This window comes from Lynx rufus, unplaced genomic scaffold, assembly GCF_022079265.1.
Source record: "Lynx rufus isolate CCGP_SWC_20201006 ecotype Redwood Valley unplaced genomic scaffold, mLynRuf1.p SCAF_3, whole genome shotgun sequence".
Taxonomy (NCBI): Eukaryota; Metazoa; Chordata; class Mammalia; order Carnivora; family Felidae; genus Lynx; species Lynx rufus.
In genome coordinates, this window is record NW_025814845.1 from 166,923,403 (window position 1) to 166,948,945 (window position 25,543).

General features: G+C 52.5%; 2 protein-coding genes and 1 pseudogene across 4 annotated transcripts in view; all 3 read left to right on the plus strand.

Annotated features, from left to right (window-relative positions):
- The first annotated feature begins 3,159 nt into the window (after positions 1–3,159).
- On the plus strand, positions 3,160–3,675 carry LOC124521292 (60S ribosomal protein L17-like; annotated as a pseudogene).
- Positions 3,676–4,470: 795 nt separating this feature from the next.
- Positions 4,471–6,732, plus strand: SFTPC (surfactant protein C). 3 transcript variants are annotated; one of them, XM_047090466.1, is made up of 5 exons: positions 4,471–4,539; positions 5,243–5,401; positions 5,731–5,853; positions 6,108–6,218; positions 6,595–6,732. In XM_047090466.1, exons 1-5 carry the CDS (start codon positions 4,471–4,473, stop codon positions 6,730–6,732), a joined length of 600 nt encoding a protein of 199 aa, XP_046946422.1. The 3 variants fall into 3 exon arrangements, with proteins under 3 accessions (XP_046946422.1, XP_046946423.1, XP_046946424.1); XM_047090467.1 differs by having other exon boundaries at positions 4,498–4,539; positions 6,108–6,226; positions 6,582–6,732; XM_047090468.1 differs by lacking the exon at positions 5,243–5,401 and having other exon boundaries at positions 4,498–4,539; positions 6,108–6,226; positions 6,582–6,732.
- Positions 6,733–8,145: 1,413 nt separating this feature from the next.
- Positions 8,146–25,543, plus strand: part of BMP1 (bone morphogenetic protein 1) — a 43,391-nt gene continuing 25,993 nt past the window's right edge. Inside the window, exons 1-8 of the mRNA XM_047092319.1 lie at positions 8,146–8,299; positions 15,579–15,692; positions 17,788–17,952; positions 18,142–18,259; positions 18,492–18,742; positions 19,529–19,634; positions 21,092–21,216; positions 21,781–21,896. Coding sequence (XP_046948275.1) covers positions 8,146–8,299; positions 15,579–15,692; positions 17,788–17,952; positions 18,142–18,259; positions 18,492–18,742; positions 19,529–19,634; positions 21,092–21,216; positions 21,781–21,896 — 1,149 coding nt within the window. The remainder of the gene's footprint in view (positions 8,300–15,578; positions 15,693–17,787; positions 17,953–18,141; positions 18,260–18,491; positions 18,743–19,528; positions 19,635–21,091; positions 21,217–21,780; positions 21,897–25,543) is intronic.

Genomic DNA, 25,543 nt, shown 5'->3' on the forward strand with positions numbered 1-25,543 from the left:
AAAAATAAACATTAAAAAAAATAAAGAGATTTACAGAAATGCAAGGCAACAACATTCTTGCTTCTAATTTCTTTTGCTTTGTAAAATAAATTTATTTAAAAATTATGTTATTTATGTTAAAACATAGAATGAGTTTATCGCAATTTTCATTAATTAATTAACATTTAAAAATAACCTAAACAAAAGCTCTTTGGGGCCCTCAGTATTTTTTAAGAATTTTAAGGGGTCCAGGGCATCTGGGTGACTCAGTTGGTTAAGTGTCTGACTTTTGATTGCAACTCAGGTCATGATCTGCATAAGGGCTCTGCACTGTCAGGATCTTGCTTAGGATTCTGTCTCCCTCTCTCTCTGCCCCTCCCCAGCTCACACACACGCTTTCACTCTCTCTCTCTTTTTCTCTCTCTCAAAAACCAAATAAACTTTAAAAAAAAAGAAGAAGAAGAAGGATGTTCTCAAAATGTTTGAGAACCGCTGCTCTATACCTCCCTGGGGGTCCTCATGGGGACTGACTGTACCAAAAGTTTACAGGTACAGGACAAGGGGAAACTTGGTCAGGTTGGCTGGGCTCTCAGTCTGGTATTCTTTCCACATCAAGCCAGGAAACTGAGATCAAGATCACTGGGTTTAAGATGTGTCCCCAGCTGTCCCCAGCCTCTGCCAGTGGGGGCCTCTCTGGTAGGAGCTTATGTCCATATTCTCTCAACCAGGGATGTCCCTTCCCTTTGATGCTCACTTGCCAATGCCCATTGAGCTGCCCGTGCTGCCCTCCCATGCCAGCTTGTGGGAATACAAGCAATGGGGGTGGGGAACGTGGTTGGGGCAGCTGGGCAACCGTCCCCACTGGTCCCTGGCACGGCTCTGCCCAGCACACAAAGGGCAGAGTGAATCTTGTCCTAACCCCTGCAGCTGAAGAGCTGGAAGGAAGAAAAGAGGAGGCACACATAAAAGGAGTGGCTACCATAGGGCTTACATCACCCAAGGTTCTCCCAGAGGGATTTAACCTGGAGACAGACAAAAAGAGGGAGTCTGGGTCCTACTGTCAGCTAATGAGAAGAGATGTCTTGGGGGGGGGTCAGCGAAGTAGATGATGATAATCATGATGATCAGCTTGATGATGTCATTGGATCCTCACAAGAGCTTGGAGAGAGAGACAGAATGGGCAGACTGGTCCCATTTCACAGTTGTCCACACTAAAGCCTAGAAAGGCAGAATGACTCCTTTAGGGTCCCAGAGCTGTCAGTGAAGCATTGCAATGTCCACATACTGAAGGAACAAACTATCGACTGTTGGCCAAGAGCCACTTGGTGTTTGGCTATACCACTGAATATAATTCCATGTTGGCTGTGTGCATGCTCCTTGCCCTGCAACAGGTACACAGAATCCTCGGGGGAGCATGGTCTCAGGGCCAGTCCCAGGGAACATAGGGCAACAATAAGCACCCACATAGCTGAGGAGCACAGCAGTGGATGCTAACTGGCAGGTTAAAGAGCAGCAGGAGACTGGGAGATTTTGGAGGAGGGATGGGGCACCGCCTGGAGTGGTGTGGTCACAGAGCAGGTGCGATTGGCTCTTGTCTGGCCTTTTAGGGTGGGTGGCTCTCAGAGAGGTGGAGAGGCATCAAGGGTGGTATTTCCAGGGGAGAAAAATGGCCTCAGTAAAGACCAAGACATGAGAAGTCTACAACAGAGGGCTGTTGTTGGGGCTGAGGTGATAGCTATGCGTGCTCAGCTAAAGGTCCCTCCTCGCTTCCTGAGAAGGAAGACAAGGACCGCAAGACCTCTACTGGGTCAGTTCCAGAAGTCTCAGTGCTAGCATCTGGACTCCCCTTATGAAATTTGAGGGCAACGTTCTTTCCCCAATTGCTGAACAGGCAAAAACAAGTGTGTGTGTGTGGGGGGGGGGACCATAAAGCTTGTGAGAATTACAGCCCAAGGGCAGCCTGCAGGGGAGACTGAGGACCTGAGAGAGCAGAGGCTTCTTTCCAACAGAGATTCCTTTCCCCGCACCAGCTGATGACGGCAAGCCCTACACACAGTGCCTGCTCAGAACAAGCTCCACAGCTGGACCATGCGCCCCCCTGAGATGCCCGCAGGGACCCCGAGATGCTTGCAGTCCTCCTTGGCTCTCCTGCTGGCCTCCTGCCCACCTGGCTTAGGCCCAGTGCATGTGAGTCAGCCAATCAATCCCAGCGTTGCCTGGACAACCAGGGGCGGGCAGGGGTGGGCACTGCAGGCAGCTGTCTCCTACATCTGGCACCTGCTCACAGCCAGCCGAGGCTACACACAGTTGAGAGGAGGATGCTTCCCCCTCCTTCCTGGACCCCTCCCCCCTTCACTCCTCCTAGGACACTTGCTGTGAGAGGTTTTGGCAAATATTTAAAGGGGTAGTTGGGGCTATTGGAGGGTGGTGGGAGCAAACACCCTTCCCTTCCCTCTCTCCTTCCCTGAGCTTCTCAGGCACTCTCAGCTCAGATGCCATGCTGTTGTGCAACCTGGAGGCTGAAGGCCCTCCAGCTGGAGAGAGGGTCCTTGTGGGGAAGGGCAACCTGCCAGTGCTGGAGAGCTGGGGGTCAGCTCATGACTGAATGGCAGGGCCAAGGTGTGGAGGGAGCCCCCAGGGCAGGGACAGGAACTGGGGTGAAGTGTTGGAGGTAAAGTGTCAGGAGGACAAGGGAGTTCGGCCTAGAGGAGTGAGGGTGGGGCTCTGACTTACACACTTATGGAAGTTCCAAGGTAAAGGCACTATAGAGACCACCTGGCCTGGCAAATGGAGGGGAACCCAAGAGAAAGGATGCAGCCATTAGTAGATTTGGTTTAGTACAACAAAGCAAAAGAAGTGGCTTTGAGGAAGGAGATAAAGGGACAGAAGGGAGAAATAGAAGGTCCAGAAAGTGGATTATACTGGAATGAGTAGCATTCCCAAGGCAAATTTAGGATCCGAGTGTATAAAAAGAGGGACACAGAGGAATAGGGTCATAGGCAGCACCAAGCAGATGAGATTCAAGGAAGAGGGGATTGGGACCCCATCAGTCACCACACCCATCCCTGTGCAAGGCTGCTGAGGTATAAGAAAGAACTGTCAGGTGTGGAATCTGCTATCAAAAGCCCTCAACTTGATCTCTGAAAATGGTTACTATTCACTTGATGCAGAAAACCCACAAAATCATTCAAATCAAGAGGTTCAAATCTTCACATTCATTTTAACAACACTCATGAAACTCCCCAGATCATTAAGGGCATGTCTATCTGAAAAGCCACCAAGTATCTGAAGGATGTCACTTTACAGAAGCAATGTGTGCCATTCCATCATCATAATGGTGGAGCTGATAGGTGTGTCCAGGCCAAATGGTGGGGCTGCGCACAGGGTCAGTGGCCTAAAAGGAGTGCTGGATTTTTACTGCACTTGCTTGAACATGCAGAGAGTAATGCTGAACTTAAGGGTTTGGAGGTACATTCTCTGGTCATCGAGCACATCCAGGTGAACAAAGCCCCCAAAATGAGCCACTAAATTTACAGAGTTCATGGTGAGATTAATCCCAGCATGAGCTCTCCTTGCCACACTGAGATAATCCTTACTGAAACAGAGCAGATTGTTGCCAAACCAGATGAGGTTGCACAGATGAGAAAGATATCCCAGAAGAAACGGGAGAAACAACAGTATATGACTGGGGAATAAATTCAGCATAGAATAAATGGAAATGAAAGTAAAAGCGGTGGTGGTGGGGGGGGGGGGGGAGGATGGCCTTCAGTTTACAAACAAGCCCAAAGCAAAGAAGGAAAAAACCACACATTAGTGGGTATGACTTTATAGCCAGAGGGCACAGAGTTTTCAGAATTAGGAAAAGAATGACCAGGGGCAAGTCTGAGGTTGGATAGCAGACGTGCTGGAAGGGGCCAGGCAGGTGGCATACTTGAATTGAAAACGTGAGGCTCTCAGAGAAATGGCCATATATGGACCCCCACAAGGGATGCCAAAGCACAATCTGCCTTCAGCATTGCCTTTCTGGGTCCATAGGCACTGCCTCCTCACTCCTGTTCCTGGAGCTCATCCCTATGCATGAGAGAAATTCTGTTGGGAAATGTGGTGGACTCCCCATTGGGTTAGACCCCTGGCTGCCTGAGAGGTTCAAGCTGGCAGAAGAACAGGGAAAGCCACAAGACTGCAGGGGCAGGTGCCAGCAAGAAAGGCGGCCAATGCCAGGAAGACACCCACAGTGAGAGGCGCAGATTGCCCAAGGGCAAATTTGCTCAGTGTGCCCAGCTTCGCTCTTGCCCGGGCCAAGAGGACTCATGTGCCACGGCCAAGAGCCCTTAGGCGCTCTTGCAGCTGGCTTCTCCGGACATCAGTTCTGGAGGGCCAGGAACAAACAGGCTTCAAGGTCAAGGGCTTGGCTGGCAGAAGGGGCCTGGATCCTTCACCTCTGCCCCCTCTCCCTACTAGCACATATAAGATGCTAGTCACACTTGGGGGATGAGAGGGGAAGGCGTCTGCAGCAAGATGGATGTGGGCAGCAAGGAGGTTTTGATTGAGAGCCCGCCGGTGAGTGTGACCGTGTGTGTATATGTGTGTGTGAGCTGGGCCCTGCTTCATCCAACCTCTCTGAGACTGTTTCCTCATCCAAATTCATTCATTTAACTAACCCACGACTGTGCTAAGTTAGGGCAGGGACACCAACCACCAAGGCACAGTCCTTCGGGGAGACAGACGTGGCAGCCAATAATTCCAATGTGAGGGGCTGAGAGCCACCACAGTGGTCAGTAGAAAGGGCTATAGAGAGCGCTGTGTAAGCAGCCACTACTTGGGAAGTCACAGGAAGCTTTGCAGAGAAAATGACATTTGAACTGGCTCTGGAAAAATAGGTAGGAGCTCACTAGGTGGAAGAGGCAGACATTGTAGGAAGAAGGGGGTAGTACGTGTAAAGGCGGGGAGGTGTGAGAGATTGTGGATTATTTGGGGGAACAGAGAGGGACTGGGCATGGCTGGGGTGCCAGGGGTCTGGAGGAAACAGCAGATGAGACTAGCAAAGCAGAGTCTCTTGGGTCTCTTCATGCTAGACTTCACATCTAAGCATTTCTGTTGGAATCCAGGCCACCTCTTCCAAGAAGCCTTCTCTGATCTCACCCTCTTCTGCATGTCCATAGTATTGGTGTCCAGCTGTGGGAGGGTATCCAGCTTGTGCAGGGAGTAGAAGGGCCAACTTCATGATCTCACACCTATCTCCCTGCCTGCCTCACCATGTCAGGACTACTCAGCAGCCCCCCGGGGCCGGTTCAGCATCCCCTGCTGCCCTGTGAACCTCAAACGCCTCCTCATCGTCGTCGTGGTGGTAGTCCTTGTGGTCGTGGTGATTGTAGGGGCCCTGCTAATGGGTCTTCACATGAGCCAGAAACACACCGAGATGGTGAGCAGGCCTGGGATGGAGTGGGCAGTGGACACAGGACATGCCAAACAGAGGGGCTGAATGGGCTGGGTAGACAATGAATGGTCCAAGGGGACCGGAGGGGAGGAGGCAAGGGTGCCTCAATAAAGGACAGAAGCACCTGGTGGCAAATCGGGCTTGGGTTTTTGCACCAGGCCTGTTGCTGGTATGGCAGCCTGTTCTTTCCAGGCTCTCTGAGCTATCAGGGAAGAAGGGATTGCATTTGAGTAAAGAGGGCTGAGAGTGGACATGGGTGCCAAAGGGATGAGCGGGGAAAGAGAAATGTCAGTCCACCCTATGCCCTCCCCCAGGTCCTGGAGATGAGCATTGGGGGACCAGAAGCCCAGCAGCGCCTGGCCCTGAGTGAGCGTGTGGGTACCACTGCCACCTTCTCCATCGGCTCCACTGGCATTGTAGTGTATGACTACCAGCGGGTGGGTATACCTGGACTGCCTGATGCTGGGGACGGGGGGCCAATGACGAGGCTTTGCTAGACCCACCCAGCTGTGCCATTTCATGCATATCCATCTCTCCCCAGCCCCTAGCTCTTTTGCTTGCCCAGGTTGATCCCCAGATTCCAATATGACTGCCTTCGGTGCCTAACCTAGAGGGAGATAGCCCAGGATCAGGGTTAGGGAGTGAGTAAGGCAGGGCCTTTCTGAATGAACCCTGGGGTTTCTGTCCTCAGCTCCTGATTGCCTATAAGCCAGCCCCAGGAACCTGTTGCTACATCATGAAGATGGCTCCAGAGAACATCCCAAGTCTTGAGGCTCTCACCAGAAAGTTCCGGAACTTCCAGGTGGGTGTGTGAGTGAGGAGGAATAAGTTGTCTCCCTCCCAGGGCTGCTCGGAGGAGCATTTGAGATAACAGCTATTTGTCACCTGTAGAGCGCTGCTCCTTGTGGGCTGCCAGGTGAGTGCCCCTCTCCAGACTCACCTGTGTCACACCTTCCCTCCTATTCCCCAGCCCCGCCCTGATGCCAAGCTGCTGGGCTCAGCTGAGCCTCACCACTTGGGGGCTTCTGACTCCAGCACAGCCCCCTCTTTACTGGTAAGGAAACCAAGGCTTTTAGGAGGCTCAGAGAGATGGTCTCACATGCCTGAGGTCCCACAATAAGGGCCACAGGTGGAACAAAAACTCAGTTCCCAGGCTCAAAATCAGGTGCTCTTTCCAGGTCAAGCCTGCAGTGTCTACCTCTAAGCTGGGCCAGGAGGAGGTCCGTGATGCTGGCTCAGCATCCTCTGTGGACCTGGACTTCCTGGGCACCACTGTGAGCACCCTGTGTGGCGAGGTGCCCCTCTACTACATCTAGAACCCCTCAGGTGAGCAGGTGTGACTGCCAGGGCACTGAGCAGCTGTGGCCCAGGAAGGCTTGGGCCACCTCCCCATGTCAGCTGACCAAGCAACAGGGAGGATCCACTGAAGCCAGGTCATCTAGGGAGCTCAGGGGAGGGAAGGTTCATAGATACCTCCCCCCAGTCTCTCTCCCTCTCATAATAAACAGTGTTTCTTTGCTTCTCAGGGCCTGTGGAAACCCCAAATGGACAGGAAAGATCCATGAGAAAAGGGTCTTTTGCAGAGACGCAGGAAGCTGCTCCTGCCCACACCATAGGGACTGGTGCTGGAGAAATGGGAGCTGTGGGGAGAGGTGGGAACGGGCAGCGGAGATGCTCCTGGGGCCAGGGGGCTACTACCATGAAAGAATAAAGCAACCCGATTGAAAAACGAAGGGTGAGCCTTTTCTATCTCCCACACCCTCTCGCTCCCGCTCTTGGTGGGTGGGTCAGGGGAAGGGTAGGACCTTGGGGAAGCAATGGGGGTTTCCCCTTCCCACTGCGTCCAGGAGCGATGCGGGGGCGGGGGGCAGTGGCGAGGGGACTAGGCAATCCACGGGCTCGAGGCGCCCCCCAGTGGTGTCTCCCGAGGGAGGGAGAGAGACAGAGACAGCCAGACACCGAAAGACTGAACTAGAGAGACAGGGACCGCGATGGGAGAGAGCTAGGGTCCGAAAAAGGCAGAGACCGAGAGAGGCGGGCGGAGAAACGCAGTCAGAGACCGAGGGGGCAGAGGCGAGCTGAAGCCCGGGAGAGACCTGACAGCGTGTCCCGCTGCCCGGGACGGGGCTCGGGCCCGGCGCCCACGGGACCAGCCGCCACTAGAGGGCACCTCGCGGGAGCGGCCGTCGGCCGGGCACCCCGGGGCCCGGCGCCCCCTCCCCGGCCCCGCCGCCCCGCGCCCCGGGCGGCCGAGCCCCCTCCGGGGGCGGGCCGGCTCTCCGCGGTCCCCGCCCCCGGCTGGCGCGCTGCCCGACCCGGCAGAGCGCTGTCCGGGACCCGAGGGAGGCCGAGCTCCAGGCGAAAACCCGCCCTCCAGCGAGCTCATTTCCCTAAAAAGGGGGGGGGGGGGAGGGAGGGAGGAGAGAAGGAAAGAGGGAAAGAAGGGAAAGGAGCGGAGAAGGCTGGAGGCTCAGGGAGAGAGCCGAGGAGCCGCGCAGGAGAGGGGGCGGGAGACAGGAAGGAGGGGGGCGAGGACAGGGAAGGGGGAGAGGTAGAGACGCGCGAGGGGGGGGGTGGGTAGCGCGGGGAGGGAGCGCGCGGGCGAGCGGAGGGGAGCGCCCTCCCCTCGCCGCCAGTCCTCCGCTTCCCCTCTCGCCGGCTCCCGCGTCCGGGCGCGACCCGCCGCCGCCACCGCGCCCGCCGCCACCGCCGCCGCCGCGCCCTCCAGCATGCCCGGCGTGGCCCGCCTGCCGCTGCCGCTGCTGCTCTGGCTGCTGCTGCTCGCGCGCCCGGGCGGGCCACTGGACTTGGCCGACTACACCTATGACCTGGGGGAGGAGGAGGACTCGGAGCCCGTCAACTACAAAGACCCCTGCAAGGCGGGTAGGCGCCCCCCACCCCGCCGACCGGCAGGGGCGCCGGGGCCGGGGAGCGAGCAGGCCCGGCGGGGAGGCGCGGGCTGCTTAGGGTTTGGGGTTGGGGGAGGACAGTCCAGTGTGGGAAGCCGGGAGCTGCCTGGTTGGCAATGCAGTGGGGAACAAAAGAAAGAGGGAGAGAGGGAGGGGGAAGTTTGGGGGACTTTTAGGACTGAAGTTTTGCTGCTATTTGTGGAAGCTGCTGCCGCTGCCTCCTCTTCCCAGAGGATTCCTGGGGAAAGCTCTTTGGGTCCAGGGAGAAACCTGCGGCCAAGGAGGCTTTTCCTCCTGCAGGAAACTTTTCTGGCCAAACTCCCGTGTGTGTGTGTGTGTGTGTGTGTGTGTGTGTGTGTGTGTGCGCGCGCGCGCGTGCACTTTTCCCTTCTCCCCCATCTCAAGCTCCAGGACATTGGTGTTTTCCAGCCTGTCTGGGCTGCCCCCAGGCTGCACATCTGTCTGCCCAGGGGGTGCGGGAGGCCTGCATCTCTGAGCAGCAAGTCTCCTGAGGCCCCCACCCAGCCAAGAGAAAGAAGAAAGTCTTTCAAGGGATCCTCTGAAATCATGCTCCCTGGGTATCCCATGTGTCACCCCACCAAACACAGCAACCTTCTGGGACAGAGGAGACAGCTGTCAAAGTTAGAGAAGCCAGCCAGGGAGGGGGAATTACCTCTGCCCTTATGTGCCAGAGAGACCTAACAAGGCCAAGTTAGGGTGGAAAGGAGAAAAACACAGAGAACTCAAATACTGTATATCAGCTCTCTCAGTCCACAGACACTGGAGGCTAATTAGCTGAGGTCAGAGCCCTGGAGTGTGTGTTTGCGTATGTGTGTTCTTTGTCCATGAAGACCCCAAGTAACCCCTTCACTCCTGCTGGGCCCAGAGGGGTCCTGCCCCTGGAGTGACCAGATGGCCAGGCGCACAGGCCGTTTGCCTAATCAGATGACCCTAAACAGGCTGCCTGGGACAAGAGAACACACAGGGCATAAGATGTCAGAACCTTTCCTCAACTTCCTGCCTCTGATTTCAGCCTGTCTCCAAATAGCCAGGGCCAGAGGCAGTGGCACAGTCCCTAAGGTTCTAGGAGTGCCTGTATGTGGCATAAGAGGTTGGGTCACTCTAGTCCTAACCCTGGGCTCCCCACTTTGGGTGAATGGATCACAATAAGCTGCAAAGTAGGAGACCCTTCTTCCAGTGGGAGGAGCAGAAGCCAAATCTCTCAGCCCTTCTTCTCCACCCCCTCTGGATTGTGGGTGACCCAGACATTAGCCATCATCTTTCTCCCTGGGCTTGGGGTGGGCATGAGGCTAAGCAGATAGAGCTTGGCCTTTGAAGGCAGGCCGACCTAAGCTGTCAATCCTGGACCCACAGCTCATTAGCTCTACTGCCTGGCGGATGTTAATTATCATCTCTGAACTTGGCTTTTCTCACCTGTAAAATGGAACTGATAATATGTCTCTCTGTAGAGTTGGTGGTAAGGATTAAATATGAGAACATATATAAAACACTTATTAGAGATTAACACACAGTAAGCACTTAATAAATGTTTGCTGCCTACTCCCCTGTGTTCTGTGCCTCACACTCTCATTTCATTATTTTTTCTGAGGAATGGGCTTGGTTTTCAGGAAAAGGAAGTGTTCTCCCTGTCTCTGTCCTTGTATTACTTGTTTATTCTACTGGTCTACATGTACTGAATGCTAATATGTGCCTGGCCCTGGGCTTGATGTTGTGGGAGATACAGAAAAGTGTAAGACATGGCCCTTGCCCTCAGTGAGCTTCCAGTCCAGCAGGCGCACAAGACGTGTAAACAACAGCACAAACCACAATGCGTTATGTGCCACCTTGGAAGGAAAGGACTTAAAGGCTCAAGGAGCCTCTTGTCCCTCTGCAGTCCCAGTGGTGACAGTGGCAGAGAAACAGTGATCACAGCAGGCTGGGAAGGTTGGAGGGGGGGGGGTCCTCATGCAGGAGGCAAGGCCTTAAAGAATGGGTAGGAAGTCATTCTGATGTATTTCACTCCTGGTTGGAATTGGAGTGATTTTTGGAAGAGGCAGCAGGAGGCTGAGGGCTCTATCCCCAGTCTCGGATTTCATGCTAGGGTGGGGCTGGCTGAGTTGGAACTTCAAACAAGGGCTCTGGAGAAAGCTCTGCACCAGGGTGAAGTGAGGCTGGTGGGGAGCTGGGCCAGGCCTGGGGGGTGGCCGAGAGGGCCCGAAAGCCTGACAAGGCCAAGATTCAGGGTCAGATCAGGCTTCCCTCTTGGGTGTGACTAGTGCAGCCTTGTGTACCTCTGCCCTGACTCCCTAAGACCCCACACTGACAACCCTCAAGCCTTAGGTCCCTAGGCTCTTTTCTCTATGTTGCTGTGTCTTCTTGCCCTCTCTGAGCTCTGGTGGTAGGTGTACCTGGATTTACCTCCTTTGGATACACCTGATATGTCTGCTTCCCTCTTCTCCCTTGACCCTGTCCATCTCTCTCCTTTTCTCCTCCTTGCACACAGAGAACCAAGAATGAAAGCCCTGTTCACTCCCCTGGCTCACCTGTGATCTTTTCAGGATAACCAGGCCCCTTCATTTGAGATTACCTCTTGCAGTTACTGTCAGAGTTAGGGCAAAATTGAGGGAAGTAAGGAAAAATTAAGACCCTTGATACCCTGGAGAGTTTCCTGGATCTTCTGGGCAACACCAGAACAATAGGCGGGAAGCCAAATTGGCCTATGTGTGTGCTGATTGCTGGTCCCACCAAGCTTGCACTCTGGTGTGCAGGCTGTCAAATGCAAATATGAACTCTGTCTCTCTGTCTCTCTCATTCTCTCCCCCTTGCCCAGGGAGATTGCAAGTCAGCCCTGACTTCTTGTATGTTAGGATGCCAAACCATCAAGGGGGGAGGGGTCCTTCCCTGAGATTCCCAGCTCTGTTTGGTGCCCCAGGAGACTTGGCCATGACCCTCAGGACTCTGGGAGAGACCCAGGAGGCAGGAATTGGGACATAGTTGCTCCCATAAGCAGAGAAACACATAGGGACTACCCTTGAACCAGTGAGGACCTTCCTTTTACCTCAACTTGCATCCCAGAGGTTTGCTTTTAGGAGGTGAGGTATGGGGGTAGCTTACCAACCCTTATCACTCTCCTCAGCCCAGGGCCTTGTGGCCCAGATTTGGACTTCAAGGGGCCTTAGAGGAGTAGGTCACAAGCTCCGGAAGTTGAGAAGCAATCCCTTCTCTTGCCAGACCACATTCCCCCTCCAGACACTCTGAATGAGTCACCCACCCACCTATGCCCCTGCTCCCTGAGTCACCTTCTCTTTTAGGTGCCCCAAGGGAGGAGGAAAAGACAGTCTCCCTGGGCTCCAGATGGAGGGGAACTATGGGACTCCCCAGAAGAAGGAACTCTCAAGAATTCTAGTTTCTCTAGAGATCTGGGGAGAAGATATTAGGGGAGGACAGGGAGAGAGTAGAATGTGTCACTCAGGCCACTAAGGACTTCCTAAGGGTATCCAGAGGAATCAGTTAATCTCTCTGTCTCTTTCTCTCTGTCTGCACCCCCCCATCCATTTTTAAGGTCACCCTTCTCCTTTTGGGGGTATGGCCTGTGAAATGTGCACATGCAATTATTTGTATGTTTGAACACACTACGGCTTACACAGGGAAGTAGTAAGGATGGTGTTTGGGCACATTTATGGGTGCACCTCTGCTTTATGAGCAAGTCTCTTCAGCTGTGCATATGGGTACTCCTGAGTACATGTAAGGATGCATGCAAATACACACCTGTATATAAGCATACAGCTGTGATTAAGTATGTTCTCCCCAGCTAGAAGCTTGCATTTATGTGATAGGACATGCGTATACCCGGTACACATGGCATTGGGGCTCCATCACACCAGTGAGGGTCCTCTCCCTCTCCCCAGAAGGGGATGCCTTGCAACACCCTGTGGGGAGGAGACTCTGGAGTCAAGAGGCCTACCTACAGGATGGGCATATGAGGTCCACCTCACTCTTTTTCCTCTCCTGCTCCCAGCCTGGCAATGGAGCAGCCACGATTGCTCCTGGCTGGTTTACAGCCGGAAAACAAAACAAACTTTTGATCCTGTGTTGAAAACAACTACTACTCTGACCCTGACCTCAGGGCTTCCTTCCGGGTAAGGGTTAGGGGGGAGGTGTCCTGGACTTTCCAGCATCCAGATTCCCTAGCTTCCCCATGAGGGAATCCCAAATGGGCAGGGCCTTCAGGCTCAGCTCCTGGCCAGAAGGCTCTCCTGCCCACCCCGTGTCTCCCCACCCCCACTCTGTTCCCACACATTCTTCAGTCATGACATCCCCACCACAGGACTCCGGCTCTGCAGAAGAGCTCTGCGGCCAGCCTAGGGCCTTCCCGCCTTCCACTTGCCCTGCTCCCTGCTCCCTTCCCCCACTGTCCTGGTTTCACAGGCCAGCACAGTTCTGTGGCCTCTGTACTTGGAATTCGAGGTTCTACTTCTGAGCACTCCAGGGCTTCCCTCAGCTGGGAGGCCAATGTGGGTGAACCAATGTGCCCTTGGAAAGTAGAGAGCAGATTATGAGCTTATGGGGCTGTTATTGGAGTAATATTAACAGTAGTCATTTAGTGGGTACTTACTGTGCTCCACACTCTGTGCTAGGTGCTTTATTTACATGCCTTATTTCATGCAGTAATTCTAGGAGACAGATTCCATTGTTAGCTTCTTTTTATGTAGGAGAAAATTGAGGTTTAGTAGAGCTTATATGACATGTCAGCTAATATTAGCCAAGCTAGGATTCAAAGACAGGTCTAACTACAAAGACTTTGCTTTTTGCTGCTGTGTGCAGAGATGAGTCTAAATATCCAGCCACATGTGTATATGATAATGCCCACGGGCACGTGAGCTTGGAGGTACTTGTGTCTGTGCAAAGGTGTGGGGTTATTCATGTGGCATGAGTGTACCTGTCTGAATGTTGGCGTGCAGGAAGCCGTCACTGCCTCCTTGGAGTGTCCCTCTGATCCTATGATCTTTGCATGTCAGCTAAGAAATGTCTTCTGTTGCTGTCCCACCAGTTCCTGAGCCAAGGCCACCAAGGGCGACATTTTACAGAAAAGAATATTGCTCGTGTGGTGGAAGAGATTCTGGGCCAGTTACCAGCTGGTGACCTTGGGCAACTCATTTCCTTTCTTAAGCCCAAGTGTTCTAATCACTAAAGTCGGGGAGGTGGGCTGGAATCTAGCCACTCAGTTCTCTCTCCAGCAATTTGTAACTGTACACGCCCAGGCAAATGCAGAGATGGAGTGTGGCTTAATGGGCACGTGCCGAGTGGGCCAGGATTAAGTGAATCCTTTAATGAGAAAGCACTTTGTCAACTAGGAAGCACAACATCGATTTCAACATTAACATAAGGTGTCATTATTGCTACCATTATTGGCTTCATGGGTTTGGAGCTTGCAGTTAGTTTGTGTGTGTTGGAGCTTGTGCATGTGTGTTTTTTTAGAACACGTGGTTTATGACTGTATTTTTGTGTGTGGATGTGTGTGTCTGAGTGAGTGTCTATCTTTGTATATATGGCTCCACAGAGGTAATGAACTTGAGTGCAGTGAATGCCAGACTAGGAATCAGGAGGCCTGGGTTATGAATCCAGCCTCTCCAATGACTAGCAGTGTGGGAGACCATTTCCCTTCTGAGCCTCAGTTTCCATATCTGTAAAATGGAAGGCTGGCCTAGATAACTGCTAGAGGGACTCCCACGTTCTGTTGATCCAGGTGAAGGTCCCATCAGAGTACATATCTATGGGCATGTGTTTTTAGGCCTAAAGACTATTGATGTGATACTTCACTCGAATAAATGTTCTGGAGTGCCTTCTACCTACAAGGGTGGTGTGGGCGCTGCTGGGGGAGGGGGCATCTCTGTGACTCACATAGCTCTGTGTTTGAGGGCATGGCTGTGGATGTCACCAAATGTCTGTAGGATCACTAACCCATGTGGCTGATTCTCTGTGTGATGAAGTGTGTGTGTGTGTCCACCCAGCGGGCCATCTGGGGAGGAGAAACCTGTGTGCAAGGCCTCAAGGTTAAAATAATTTGTGTAATGCTGCCGCCAGGCCTGTGTAGCACTCAGGATGAGAAGCAGATGTCGCCATGGGTGGAGCTTCAGGGAAGCTGCTCTGCGCCCCACCTCCATCCAGCTCACCCTCCCGCCTCCCCAGCCCAGCTCAGCATGAAGCTCGCCTCTGAGCTCCTTCCAGAGCACTCAGCTTCCTCTTGCTCCCAGCTTCTCCAAAGTCAGGCAGATTGTTTAGCTCATCTCTCCAGAAACATCTCTCCCCAGGTCCAGAAATCAAAATGCCTATTCAGGGGGCTCTATTCCCCCAGGCCTTTCTTCCTCCAGAGAGGAGACCCTGAGACTCAGAATAGGAATCGCTTGAAAACCGTTAAACTTTTTCCTCCTAGCTGGGCAGCTCCCATTAAGTGTCCTGGTTTCCCTAATAGGCCTATCTGCTCCAATTTTTGTTCACGGCCTCCCCTCAATTTAATTGAAACGGCATTTGTTGAGTGAATACCATAGGCTCGGAGCAGTGCCAAGGTTATGGCCCCACAGAGTAGATGCTCTATCATCTCACCCCCTTCTGTTTTCTTCATAGCATTCATCACTGTCTGGAATTCTTGAGTTCAGTGTTTATTTAGTTATGTATTGTTGAAGGTTAGCTCTATGTGAGCAGGGACCTCTTTTTTTTTAAGTTTATTAATTTATTTTGAGAGAGAAAGAGAGAGAGAGAAGAAGAAGAAGAGAGGGAGAGAACACAAGCAGGGGAGGGGCAGAGAGAGAGAAAGAGAGAATCCCAAGCAGGCTCCTTGTTGTCAGTTCGGGGCTCGATCTCACGACCATCATGAGGTCACGACCTGAGCCGAATCAAGAGTCAGATGCTTAACTGACTGAGTCACCCAGGTATTCCAAGCAGGAACCTCTTCTGTCTTGCTAATAACTCGAGTGGTACCTGGCTTACTAAATATTTGCCACAGAGCGATGGGAAAAGTGACATGATCGTGTCTTCCTCTGGTAGGGAGTGTGTATCAGCTTTGCTAGATTCCCAACTTAGAAGTGAGCACGAGTCTCCCCCGGGATCCTCAAATCCAGTCCCCTATGACCCCCTTCCTCAGAAGGCATTTGAAGACTGATGTTGCTATGGGGGTAGGGGTGGTACCCATGGGGTTGGAACTGTCAGTGCTGGGTAGGAGGATTAACTTCCCAGGCCTCGTCTTTTCTCTCTAGCTGCCTTCCTTGGGGACATCGCCCTGGATGAGGAGGACCTGAGGGCCTTCCAGGTGCAGCAGGCTGAGGACCTCAGGCAGCGTGCAACCCACAGGTCTTCCATCAAAACTACAGGTACTCTGGGTACAGGCGGGCCCTTCTATGTCCCAGAAATGGGTTCCAGAATTAGAGAAACAAGCAACCTCCCTGTTTCCCAACCAGGCCCTCTCAGGACAGAGGCTATGAGCTTGAACCCAGCATAATGGCTTATCTTCCCTTGGGATATCTTTGTCCCTTCCCCAGAGGAGCAGCAAGTATAGACATACCCAGGAGCAAAGAACTGACATTCTTTTTGCTTACAGTTTACAAAGTGCTTTCACCAGCATTATCTAACCTTTCCCCAACCACCTTCAAAGGTAGATGTAGGACAAGTCCTGCATTGCAGATCCAGAAACTAAGACTCATGGAGATAACGTGACTCATTCAAGATCACATAGCTGGTCAGTGGCAGTGCTGGGACAGGAACCCAAGCCTTCTCACTCCAAATCTGATGCTCTTTGCTCAACACCCCAATCCCTCCCAGCTTCTCCTCATGCTCCCACTTTGCAAGCTTTTATACTTCCTTCAAAGCCCATCTCAAGAGCTTCTCTGATGAAATCTTCTCTGATCATCCCCCAGGCATGGTTATCCACCCATTTTCTGTGCTCTGTCTGCTCTCTGTTTACAGTATTAGTATCTCACTCATGGAACCATATTTCAATGATTTTTTTTATATGTCTATCTCCCCAACTGGACCCAAAGCTCTTTAAGGTCAGGGACGGGTCCTTCTTATCCCTGGGTGTGGCCCAAGCACCTAGCAACCCACCTGGCACTTATGAATGGGTGAGAGAATAGGAAGAATGAGTGCCTGGGCTGGTTTAGTTCTGTCCAGCTTTGTCACTGCTCAGGAACATGGTGCTGCCCACAGGGAGCCCTCCCACTGACAAAGGATAGGGATTCTCATCCAGAGCCCATTTTGCACACACTCTGGTGGTTGTCCTGTCCAGCATGAGAGAGGATCTTGGCATGGGCAGCCATGGAGTAAAGGTCAAACTTCCCAGAGAGGAGCTGGCATTGGAGGGGAACATGGTGGCCTGATGACTAGCAAGGCTTACTTGGCCTGAGAGGGGACCAGCAGACATGGTTCAAGCAGAATGGAGGAACTGGAGCATGTGGGCCTGCCACTAACTCACTAGGTGACTTTGGGCAAATCTTTGGCTTTAGTTTCCTTATCTGTCAAATAATACACAGTGACACTTGCACAGTGCATCCCAGAGAGCTATTGTGTCAAATGAGAACATATATTTGGGAACACTTAAAGACGTCAAGCTCTATATGCTCCACAAGGAGGAAGTTTTATTAGATGAGAAGTCAACATTTCCTGGTCTCAAGTCCCCTATAGTTCCTAGGAAATTAGTACACCATTGTTCTCTTTTTCAGTTTTAGTCCATTCTTGCTATCTGTGGTAGTTATGAATAGAGTTATGGAATAACTTTGTTCTATAAAGTCACTGTGAACACTGAATTAACAAATACTGAGTCAGTCATCACTCCTAGGAGAAATACAGGGTTAGGTCCCTGCAAGCCTCTTGTCACAACATTCTCACCAACTGATCAGCATGTAACCCTGTCTTACGTATGTTTCTGTTTAAAGACCCCTTATTTAATTCACAGTAGATTCATTAACTTTGAGCTATAGCCAACAGGACTGTAATTTAGGGGCTCGACAAAGCATATTAACACACATGTATTTTCTCCATAGGGCACATCAGATCCTTCTTGCACTTAGGAACGTTGGACAGTGGTCTGGTGCCTCTGTACTATCAGGGCAGAAGGGGGTCATTTTAAACAGCAAAATCACCAATAAAAAGTCCCCACATACAAAAAAAAAAATGTGGCACTAAACAGACTATGAAAAAGATGCTTATTTACATTCTGAGAGCTGAACCAAGAAGGCAAAGTGTCACCTTGTTCAACCTCGGTTGGGTATGGGGGTGACTCATGTTTTTCACTGTCCTGTGCGTGTCAGTGATTGACCGTGAAAGAGCTAAGGTTATTGGTTTGGGGGTTACAAATAAATTTTAGTGAGTGGACAGGTATGGAATCCCCCCAAAATGCAGATAGAGTATAATTTGTTTCCCCGTACTCCTATTCCTTCACTTGCTACCAGTGTCTTCCTCTCCCAACACCAGGAAACTCTTCTACCCCCAACTGCCAGAGCACCAGTGGGCAGCCACAGAGGAGAAACCGTGGGAGATGGAGAAGCAGGTCCCGGAGCCGGCGGGCAGCCACATCCAGACCAGAGCGTGTGTGGCCTGATGGGGTCATCCCCTTTGTCATTGGGGGAAACTTCACTGGTGAGCATGATGTTGTGGGGCCGAGGGAGCAGCCTGCATCGGGGCCTAGCCTTGGGGCAGCCTTGTCATGTGTAGTGGTATGAGTGGTGTCCTCTGCCTATCTGTCCAACAAGAGGCTGACATTCTGGCAGTGGGTTGAGGTTGGCCCACCTGGACACTGTGGCAGCCTGGCCCCCTTCATCCTGGCAGGCAGTCAGAGGGCAGTCTTCCGGCAAGCCATGAGGCACTGGGAGAAGCATACCTGTGTCACCTTCCTGGAGCGCACTGATGAGGACAGCTATATTGTATTCACCTATCGACCCTGCGGGTGAGCAGGGGCCCCTGGGCACTGCACCCTCGGCCATCACCCCAGTCCACATTCTGCTCTGGGCACTACTGCTGCCCCATCTGGGCACGATCCTACATCATCTGTCCCCACTCCTGCCATCGGGCATCTTCCCAGGAGCTGCCCCCTGGTGTGGCTATGACCCCTGAACACAGCCTGGGCATCCCACGCTCAGGCCCCTCCCCTGTACCTCACTCCCTCACGCTCCTGGCAGCCTCGCCCGGCCCCTGAGTGGATGCACTCCCCCAGCTCGGGACCGCCCCCCTGAGCTGGCCCCGCCCTCCAGGTGCTGCTCCTACGTGGGTCGACGCGGTGGAGGCCCACAGGCCATCTCTATCGGCAAGAACTGTGACAAGTTCGGCATTGTTGTCCATGAGCTGGGCCACGTCATTGGCTTCTGGCACGAGCACACGCGGCCAGACCGGGACCGCCATGTCTCTATCGTGCGTGAAAACATCCAGCCAGGTACGCACCTTGGCCTGAGTGCCTAGCTGTGTGCCACACCTGCCCCCGCCCCCCCCTCCCCAACCACTCCAGGGCCTCTAGTAGGGGTGGGAGCTGCTTCCTGGAGCCATAGCTTGTGGTCAGCTCAGTGTTGTGGCAGCCCTTGCCCAGGGCCCAGGTTGGTCCAGACCCTGCCCCTGAGGCATCTGCTTCCTGCCAGTAGCAGCTCAGAGACGGAAGATCAGTTGTGGAGCTGTTTGGGGGGCTGGGAGAGGTCCTGGTCCTGGACACGCAGGCCTTCCAGAGCAGCCCAGAGCCCAGCTGGCCTTGGGGGGAGGGGGGGAGGGGGGAGTTGGCCCATCCCCCATGCCACCTCAGCCTTTCTTTTCACTTTTGCCCAGTCTTCTGCCCTCTGCCTGTTCTCCCCTCTAAGGGTTTTTTTTTTCTCTTGTTTCTCCTGGCTACCCCCTCTCCCCTCCCTTCCTGCTTCCTTCCTCCCTCCCCAGGCCTCCTCTGCTCTTCCCTGCTTTCATCTCCCTGTGGTTCTAGAAATGGGTGCTTCCTTCCCATACTCTCTGAGCCTTCCCTCCAGCCAGTCCTCGTTGACCCTGCCCCTCTGCTGGACCGACTCTTCTAGAGACCCGCCCCTACCCCCCCAGACTTCCCTTGGCTGCTCCCTGGACCCTCAGGTAGGGGGGCACCTCTCGAGTACCTGAGGGGCCCCACTCCCCACCCTGAAAAAGTGGCACTGTGTGGCACACAGACCCACCCCTCCCACCCCCCACACCTTTTTCCTGGTCTTCGCAGGGCAGGAGTATAACTTCTTGAAGATGGAGCTCCAGGAAGTGGAGTCCCTAGGGGAGACCTATGATTTTGACAGTATCATGCACTATGCCCGGAACACGTTCTCCAGGTGAGAGATGGGGCCTGGCCTCCTCTGGGGCAGCCTAATCCTGCCTTCTGTAGGGCGTTCTCTTTGGGCCTCTCACTTTGCACTGGGCTGCCCTGCTGGGGCAGTCACCAAGGGTGAGAGTGGGCTTCTGGGTGGCCCCAGCTCCCGAGCAGAGGACCCATGGATGCTGCCTGCCCTGCTGTCCTCTTCCATTGTGGGTCCATAGCAGGGCCTGGACCCACGAAGCCTAGTACTGTGGACCCCTGGGATACCTGGCTCAGGAGGCTGAAGTCCAGCCATTTTGCCTGACACATATGTATATGCTGTGGCTCAGAACTGTATCAGCCAAGGGAGCTGAGCTTTTCCCTCATCTGTCAGCCAAAAGAGGACACATTTTTCTAATTGGGGGCATCCTTTGTAATCAGTTTGCCTTTTTGGAACTGGCTAATTTGCACAAAGGCTGGCTACTGCCCTGAACTAGCCCTTTCCTCTGCTTACAAGCGCACACACTCCTCCTGGGGGCCCACATTCCCCGAAATCATGACCGGAACCCCCAGAGGTAGTGGCCCAGCCTCTGCACCGGCAGCTTTTCCTTAGCAGAGTGTGGGAAACAGCCCCTCCCTGCTCCTTTACAGGCTCCCCTTCCAAGCCTGGCCTTTCCCATGCCTGGCTCTTTCCTTATCCTCTGTCTGCAGTCCTGCTCTGTCCCACGCACAGTGCCCCTCCTCAGTCTCCCTGCCTCCAGACCTGAGGGAACAGAGACCAAGGAAGGGTGGTGAGGTCATCCTGCCCCCCACAGCCACAGACCTCCCCTGGACATTTCCCACCACATCCCACCCCACCCCCTGCTGAGTTCCACCCAGCTGGGTGTGAGTCAGGGACCCTGGGGAGGCAGAGGGCCGCCTGTTTCCCTTCGTCCTGCTCCTCCCAGATGGAAACACCCAGGACTTAGCAGGCTGGAACTGGGCAGGGGGGACAGGAGACATGGATGGATCCGGAGTTGTGTGGTCTGACCATGGTGGAACCTGTCAAAAGCAGTCCGTGCCAGCAAAATGAAGCACTGGCCTTGATAGTCCTGGGAGAAGTTCAGTCACGGCCGAACGAGCACGAGGGGCCACAGAAGCAGAGGCTTGGTGAGGCTAGAGACATGGTCGCTAGGGGTCCCAAGCTCTCCTGAGGCTGGGGGTTGGACCTAGACTGAGCCAGAACACCACTAGCTTCCCAGGGCATGTGGAGCCTGTGTCCCTGACCTCCCAGCGTATTCCTGGGGCTCCCCCAGGCTCCAGCAGTGTGGCTGCCACGGAGCAGGGTGGCTGCTGGTCAGTGGGCAGCATAATGACAGGGTGAGCAATCTCCACCCGTCCCTGACCCTACTGAGGAATGTCTGGGCTCTGGCAGGGTCGTGACCTTGGGTACACACAGGCACACCACCCCTCCCTCCATCAGACTCTCACCCAGATCGGGCTTTTCCTCTTCAGGGGCATCTTCCTGGACACCATTGTTCCCAAGTACGAGGTCAATGGGGTGAAACCTCCCATTGGCCAAAGGACCCGGCTCAGCAAGGGGGACATCGCCCAGGCCCGCAAGCTCTACAAGTGCCCAGGTCAGGGCAGGGAGGGATGGACCAGGGAAGGGTGGAGGGCAGGGCCTGGGGCTGAGGAGGTTAAGGCTGTAAGTCTTAGAGAAGGCCAGCAGCTGCCTGGTGGTAGGGGTGGAGGTACCCAGGCAGGGGCAGTGTTCAAGTTAAGGAACCAAACTGGGGCTGGGATCAGGTGGTGAGGGGATCAGGTGAGATACCGAGCCATGTACCTTCAGAGGGTCTGGGAGAATACGGCAGTAGGAGCAGTAAAGGGGACTATCAGAGCAATTCTCAGGGACGGAGGTAGAGTGAGGCCCACCAAAGGAGCTTGACCTTAACTCTGGAAGCCATGTTGCCTGGACAGCAGGGCATCCTGCAGCACTAGGCCAAATAGGTCCAATGGTGTGGGCTTATGTGTAAAGAGCATGGAGTGGATCTTAAAGGGACAGGACCACCCCAGACTCCTTCCTCTGCTTAGCCGTTCTTCTCTCCCCTGAGTGATGCCAGAGTTCAGGGCGTGGGAAGCCAGGAGGTTGGGGGAATTGAGCATCTGCAGCCAGCAGTTCAGTCATTTCCTTTCTCTGACAGCTTGTGGAGAGACCCTACAAGACAGCACAGGCAACTTCTCTTCCCCTGAGTACCCCAATGGCTACTCCGCCCACATGCACTGCGTATGGCGTATCTCAGTCACACCTGGAGAGAAGGTAACTGAGCGTCCCCTCCTCTGTGAGGACCCCAGAGTAAGAGAGCTTAGTTGATTGTGGCTGTGAATGACCTACCTGGGAAACGGAGACCCATTCACTGCACAAGAACGATGGAGCACTACCTTGAGGAGGGGCTGACTTACTACTCGAGAGGCACTTTTCCAAGGTCTTCTCAGATCTATCTACAGGGTTTTCCTGTGGTATCTGGACCTCTCACTCACCCCTTTACCTTCAGTGTCCTTCCGTGCATTTTTATTGTTCCCAATAGTCAACTTTAAGACTCTATTCCTCTTGATTGGAATATGGTACTTAATGCACTCGTGCAGTCTTGAGCTTGACTAGATTTTATTACTGGTCACATTGTTCATTCCAACAGCTCTCAAGACCATTTGGAATCTGAATTCCACCATTCAGCAGATGCCATCTCTCTTACTCTGTCCTGAGCTCATTTGATAAGCATGTCTTTTCTGGGTCTTCTGAAACTGGTCTTTGATTGAAACATTGAACATGACATGAATCAAAGCAGAGCCAGGTTCCCTCTCTGAGCTGACACTGTTCATCTGCAGACTTTGGGCAGATTTATTCCACTGGCTATGATACCACTTGCTACACTACCATCCAGCCATGAGTCATCACCTTGTTGACTGCGAAGTGAGCTTCTCTGACCATGAATTTGTCACCTTTATATCCCTGGGATAGGAAACAGCTCATAAATGCTGAATATATAGATGGATTGCCTTACCAAATCAAAGCCACTGTTCCACCAGTTGGTGAAACACCTTTTAAAAAGAAATGACATTTGTCTGATGTGCTTTATTTTAAGTGAACCTGAACCAGCTCCTAATAATCAAGTGTCTCTTTTCTAAAGGGTAGCAGGCTATCTGCTTATTTGGGGATTGACATTCAACTTAGTGGGTTGTGATTCCCAGGATTCACTCCAAACCCCTCTTCCAACACACACGCGCACGCGCGCGCACACACACACACACCCCTTTTGGAAACTGGCAAAGCTTTTGTTCTGAGTTTTCGAGATTACAGACACTGATCACATCTGTAAGTTATTTGAATGTCCTCTGATGTCATTTTTGAGCCTAGAGGCAACAGCCAATTTAAAGAGGTGCTCACTGACTCCCCTCCAATATGAATGAGTTTCTATTCCCTTTCCAAACTATGCTTCTTTTACTTTTTGCAATTTGAAGATCATTCTCATTTGTGGTAGTCTTTTATTGAGGGTTGAGTAATTCCGTCATCTCTCTCAGTTAACATTCTGTCACCCTCCCTCAAAAGTGAACCCACCCTAGGTGGCTCAGTCAGTTAAACATCCGACTTTGGCTCAGGTCATGATCTCACAGTTTGTGGGTTCAAGCCCTGCATCGGTCTCTGTGCTGACAGCTCAGAGCCTGGAGCCTGCTTCAGGTTGGATTCTATGTCTCCCTCACTCTCTGCTCCTCCCCTGCTCATGCTCTGTCTCTCTCTATCAAAAATAAACATGAAAAAAAATTTTTTTTAAAGTGAACCCATCCCTTCCTTGTTCTTTTTCTTGTTCTGAATCTAATTTAAAAATTGCTGTCCTTTTTGCTGTCTTGTTCTGACCATTCTCTGGCTTCCTTTATCTCTCTCTGCCAAAGGTCTCCACAACTTCTGCTTTTGGAAATCTCACAGCAAATAACAATAAAAACAACTAAAATTATTGAGCACATGATTGGCCAGGCATGTGTTAAATTCTTTATGTGTTATGTCTTATAATTAACACAACAACATTCTAGGCCGGGTGCTAATGTTGTCCCCATTCTGCATATGAGAGAACCAACTTGGAAAAATTAAGTAACTTGCCCAAAGATTATGACACAAAAGTCCATGATTGCAATACTGTGAATTCTAAACCCTGTCCCACATCAATAATTGCTAAAGTGCCCTTCCAGAGACCTGTGTGCTCACTACACACCCGGCATTGGGGACAGAGAGATGCATGAGAGAGTCCCCAGCCCCTGAGGAACACAGAGTAGGGTAGAGCGTTGCTTTTTTTTCCTGTTCAAGAAGTTTGCTCAGCCAGCAGGGATATGCCAACCTTGGTCAGGATCAGCTTCTTTCCCTGTGGTTCCAGGCTGGCATGGGCTGGCCCTAGTCTCTAGTAGACAGATGGACTTGCCCCAGGAGCCTCTCTGTGCCTTAGGCATGCTCCCTCCACAACACCCAAGAGACTCCCCATCCTTTTTCAGAGGCCTGCCTGGAGCTCCAGGGAGAGAAGTAGGCTACAGAGAAAAATTTCAAACTTTTCAGTGCATAGCTGCAGAAATAGAAAAAGTAAAATTCACTCACAGTTCTGGATCAAATTGTGGAGCTGTAATTGAGTCAAAGATGGAACCCTGGGGGACAGGAACCCTCTAAGGGTCTGCAGAGGCTGGGGAGCCAGGGAGGATAGCGTCATGAAATAATAGTGACCATTCTTTGCTGTTTACCCATTACGTTTCAGGCAAAGTATTAGGCATCTTGTATGTATGACCTCATTATTCCCCACATCAGTTTTGTGGTGCAGGTGTTCTCGTCCCTTCTGTGTAGATGAGGGAGTCGAGGCTCAGAGGGCATCAGTAAATCTGCCCACGTTTACACAGGCAGTCATGGTGGAACCAGCATTTAGTTCCAGGACCGTCCAACTCCAAAGTCTACGCTCTTTCAACAGTCAACCTTAAATAAACTCGCTTGCATTCGTGGGTGGACTTTGATGTTTCTTTTGTGCTGAGAGGTTGTTTTCACTTGCCTCCTAGTTCTCTGCTTATTGCCAGAAGTTTGAGTGATACAGAAATTTTATGCAAGGCAGGGATATATCAAACAAGAAAGAGCCACTTTGGAAGGCTTCTTGTAGGACCCCCATGTCTCCCCTGCACGTCATTGGCAGCTGCTCCAAAGAAGACTTAAGAGTGTTTCCCAAGCGACAAAGCCCGCCCCTTAGGAGCAGGAAAGTGGTTTCAGGAGATCATGGTCCATTGTTGCAGCCGAGCCAAAAAGATAAGAACTTAAAATGTCTTTTGGCTTTGACAGTGTCCACCCTCATTCCCATCCCTGCCTTGTGATATCTTGCCTATTCTTCAAGTTCCAAATTCCGCTCCTCTGTAATGCCTTCCCCAACCCCACCTCCAGTCCTCCAGTTGGGCAGCTATGACCCCTCCCTTAAGTCCCTGCTTCCTGGTGCTGAAGGGTGTGGGGCTCTGAGGGTGAAGGGAAAGTTGACCCTCATTCTTCATGCAGCTGTTAAGCAAAATTGACTGGCAGGCCTGGGGAGGCCACATAGAATATAAGTTTAAGGGTTTAAGTTTAAGACCTGAGTGCCTGGGTTTGACTCCCAGCCGTGCTATTTGCTACATGCATGATCTTGGGGAAATTGCTTAACCACTCTGTTCCTTTGTTTCCCCATTTGTAAAGTGGGTCTGATGGTTGTGCCTCCCTCGTGTGGTTGATACAAGGATTAGACAAGTTAATGCACGTAAAGTGCTCAGTGCTGTGCCTGGCACATGGCAGGAATTCCATCAATGTTGGCTGCTACTGTCATTCTGTAGCCTTTTTCTTTTTCTTTTTTTTTTTTTTACATTTATTTAGAGAAAGAGCACATGTGCATGCATGCATGCAGTGGAGGGGCGAGAGGGATAGAG

Coding starts and splice junctions, on each gene's coding strand:
- SFTPC (XM_047090466.1), top strand. CDS start 4,471: ATGAGAGGGGAAGGCGTCTGCAGCAAGATGGATGTGGGCAGCAAGGAG. Junction 5,854..6,107: donor TAGTGTATGACTACCAGCGG/GTGGGTATACCT, acceptor TTCTGTCCTCAG/CTCCTGATTGCCTATAAGCC. Junction 6,219..6,594: donor GAAAGTTCCGGAACTTCCAG/GTGGGTGTGTGA, acceptor TGCTCTTTCCAG/GTCAAGCCTGCAGTGTCTAC.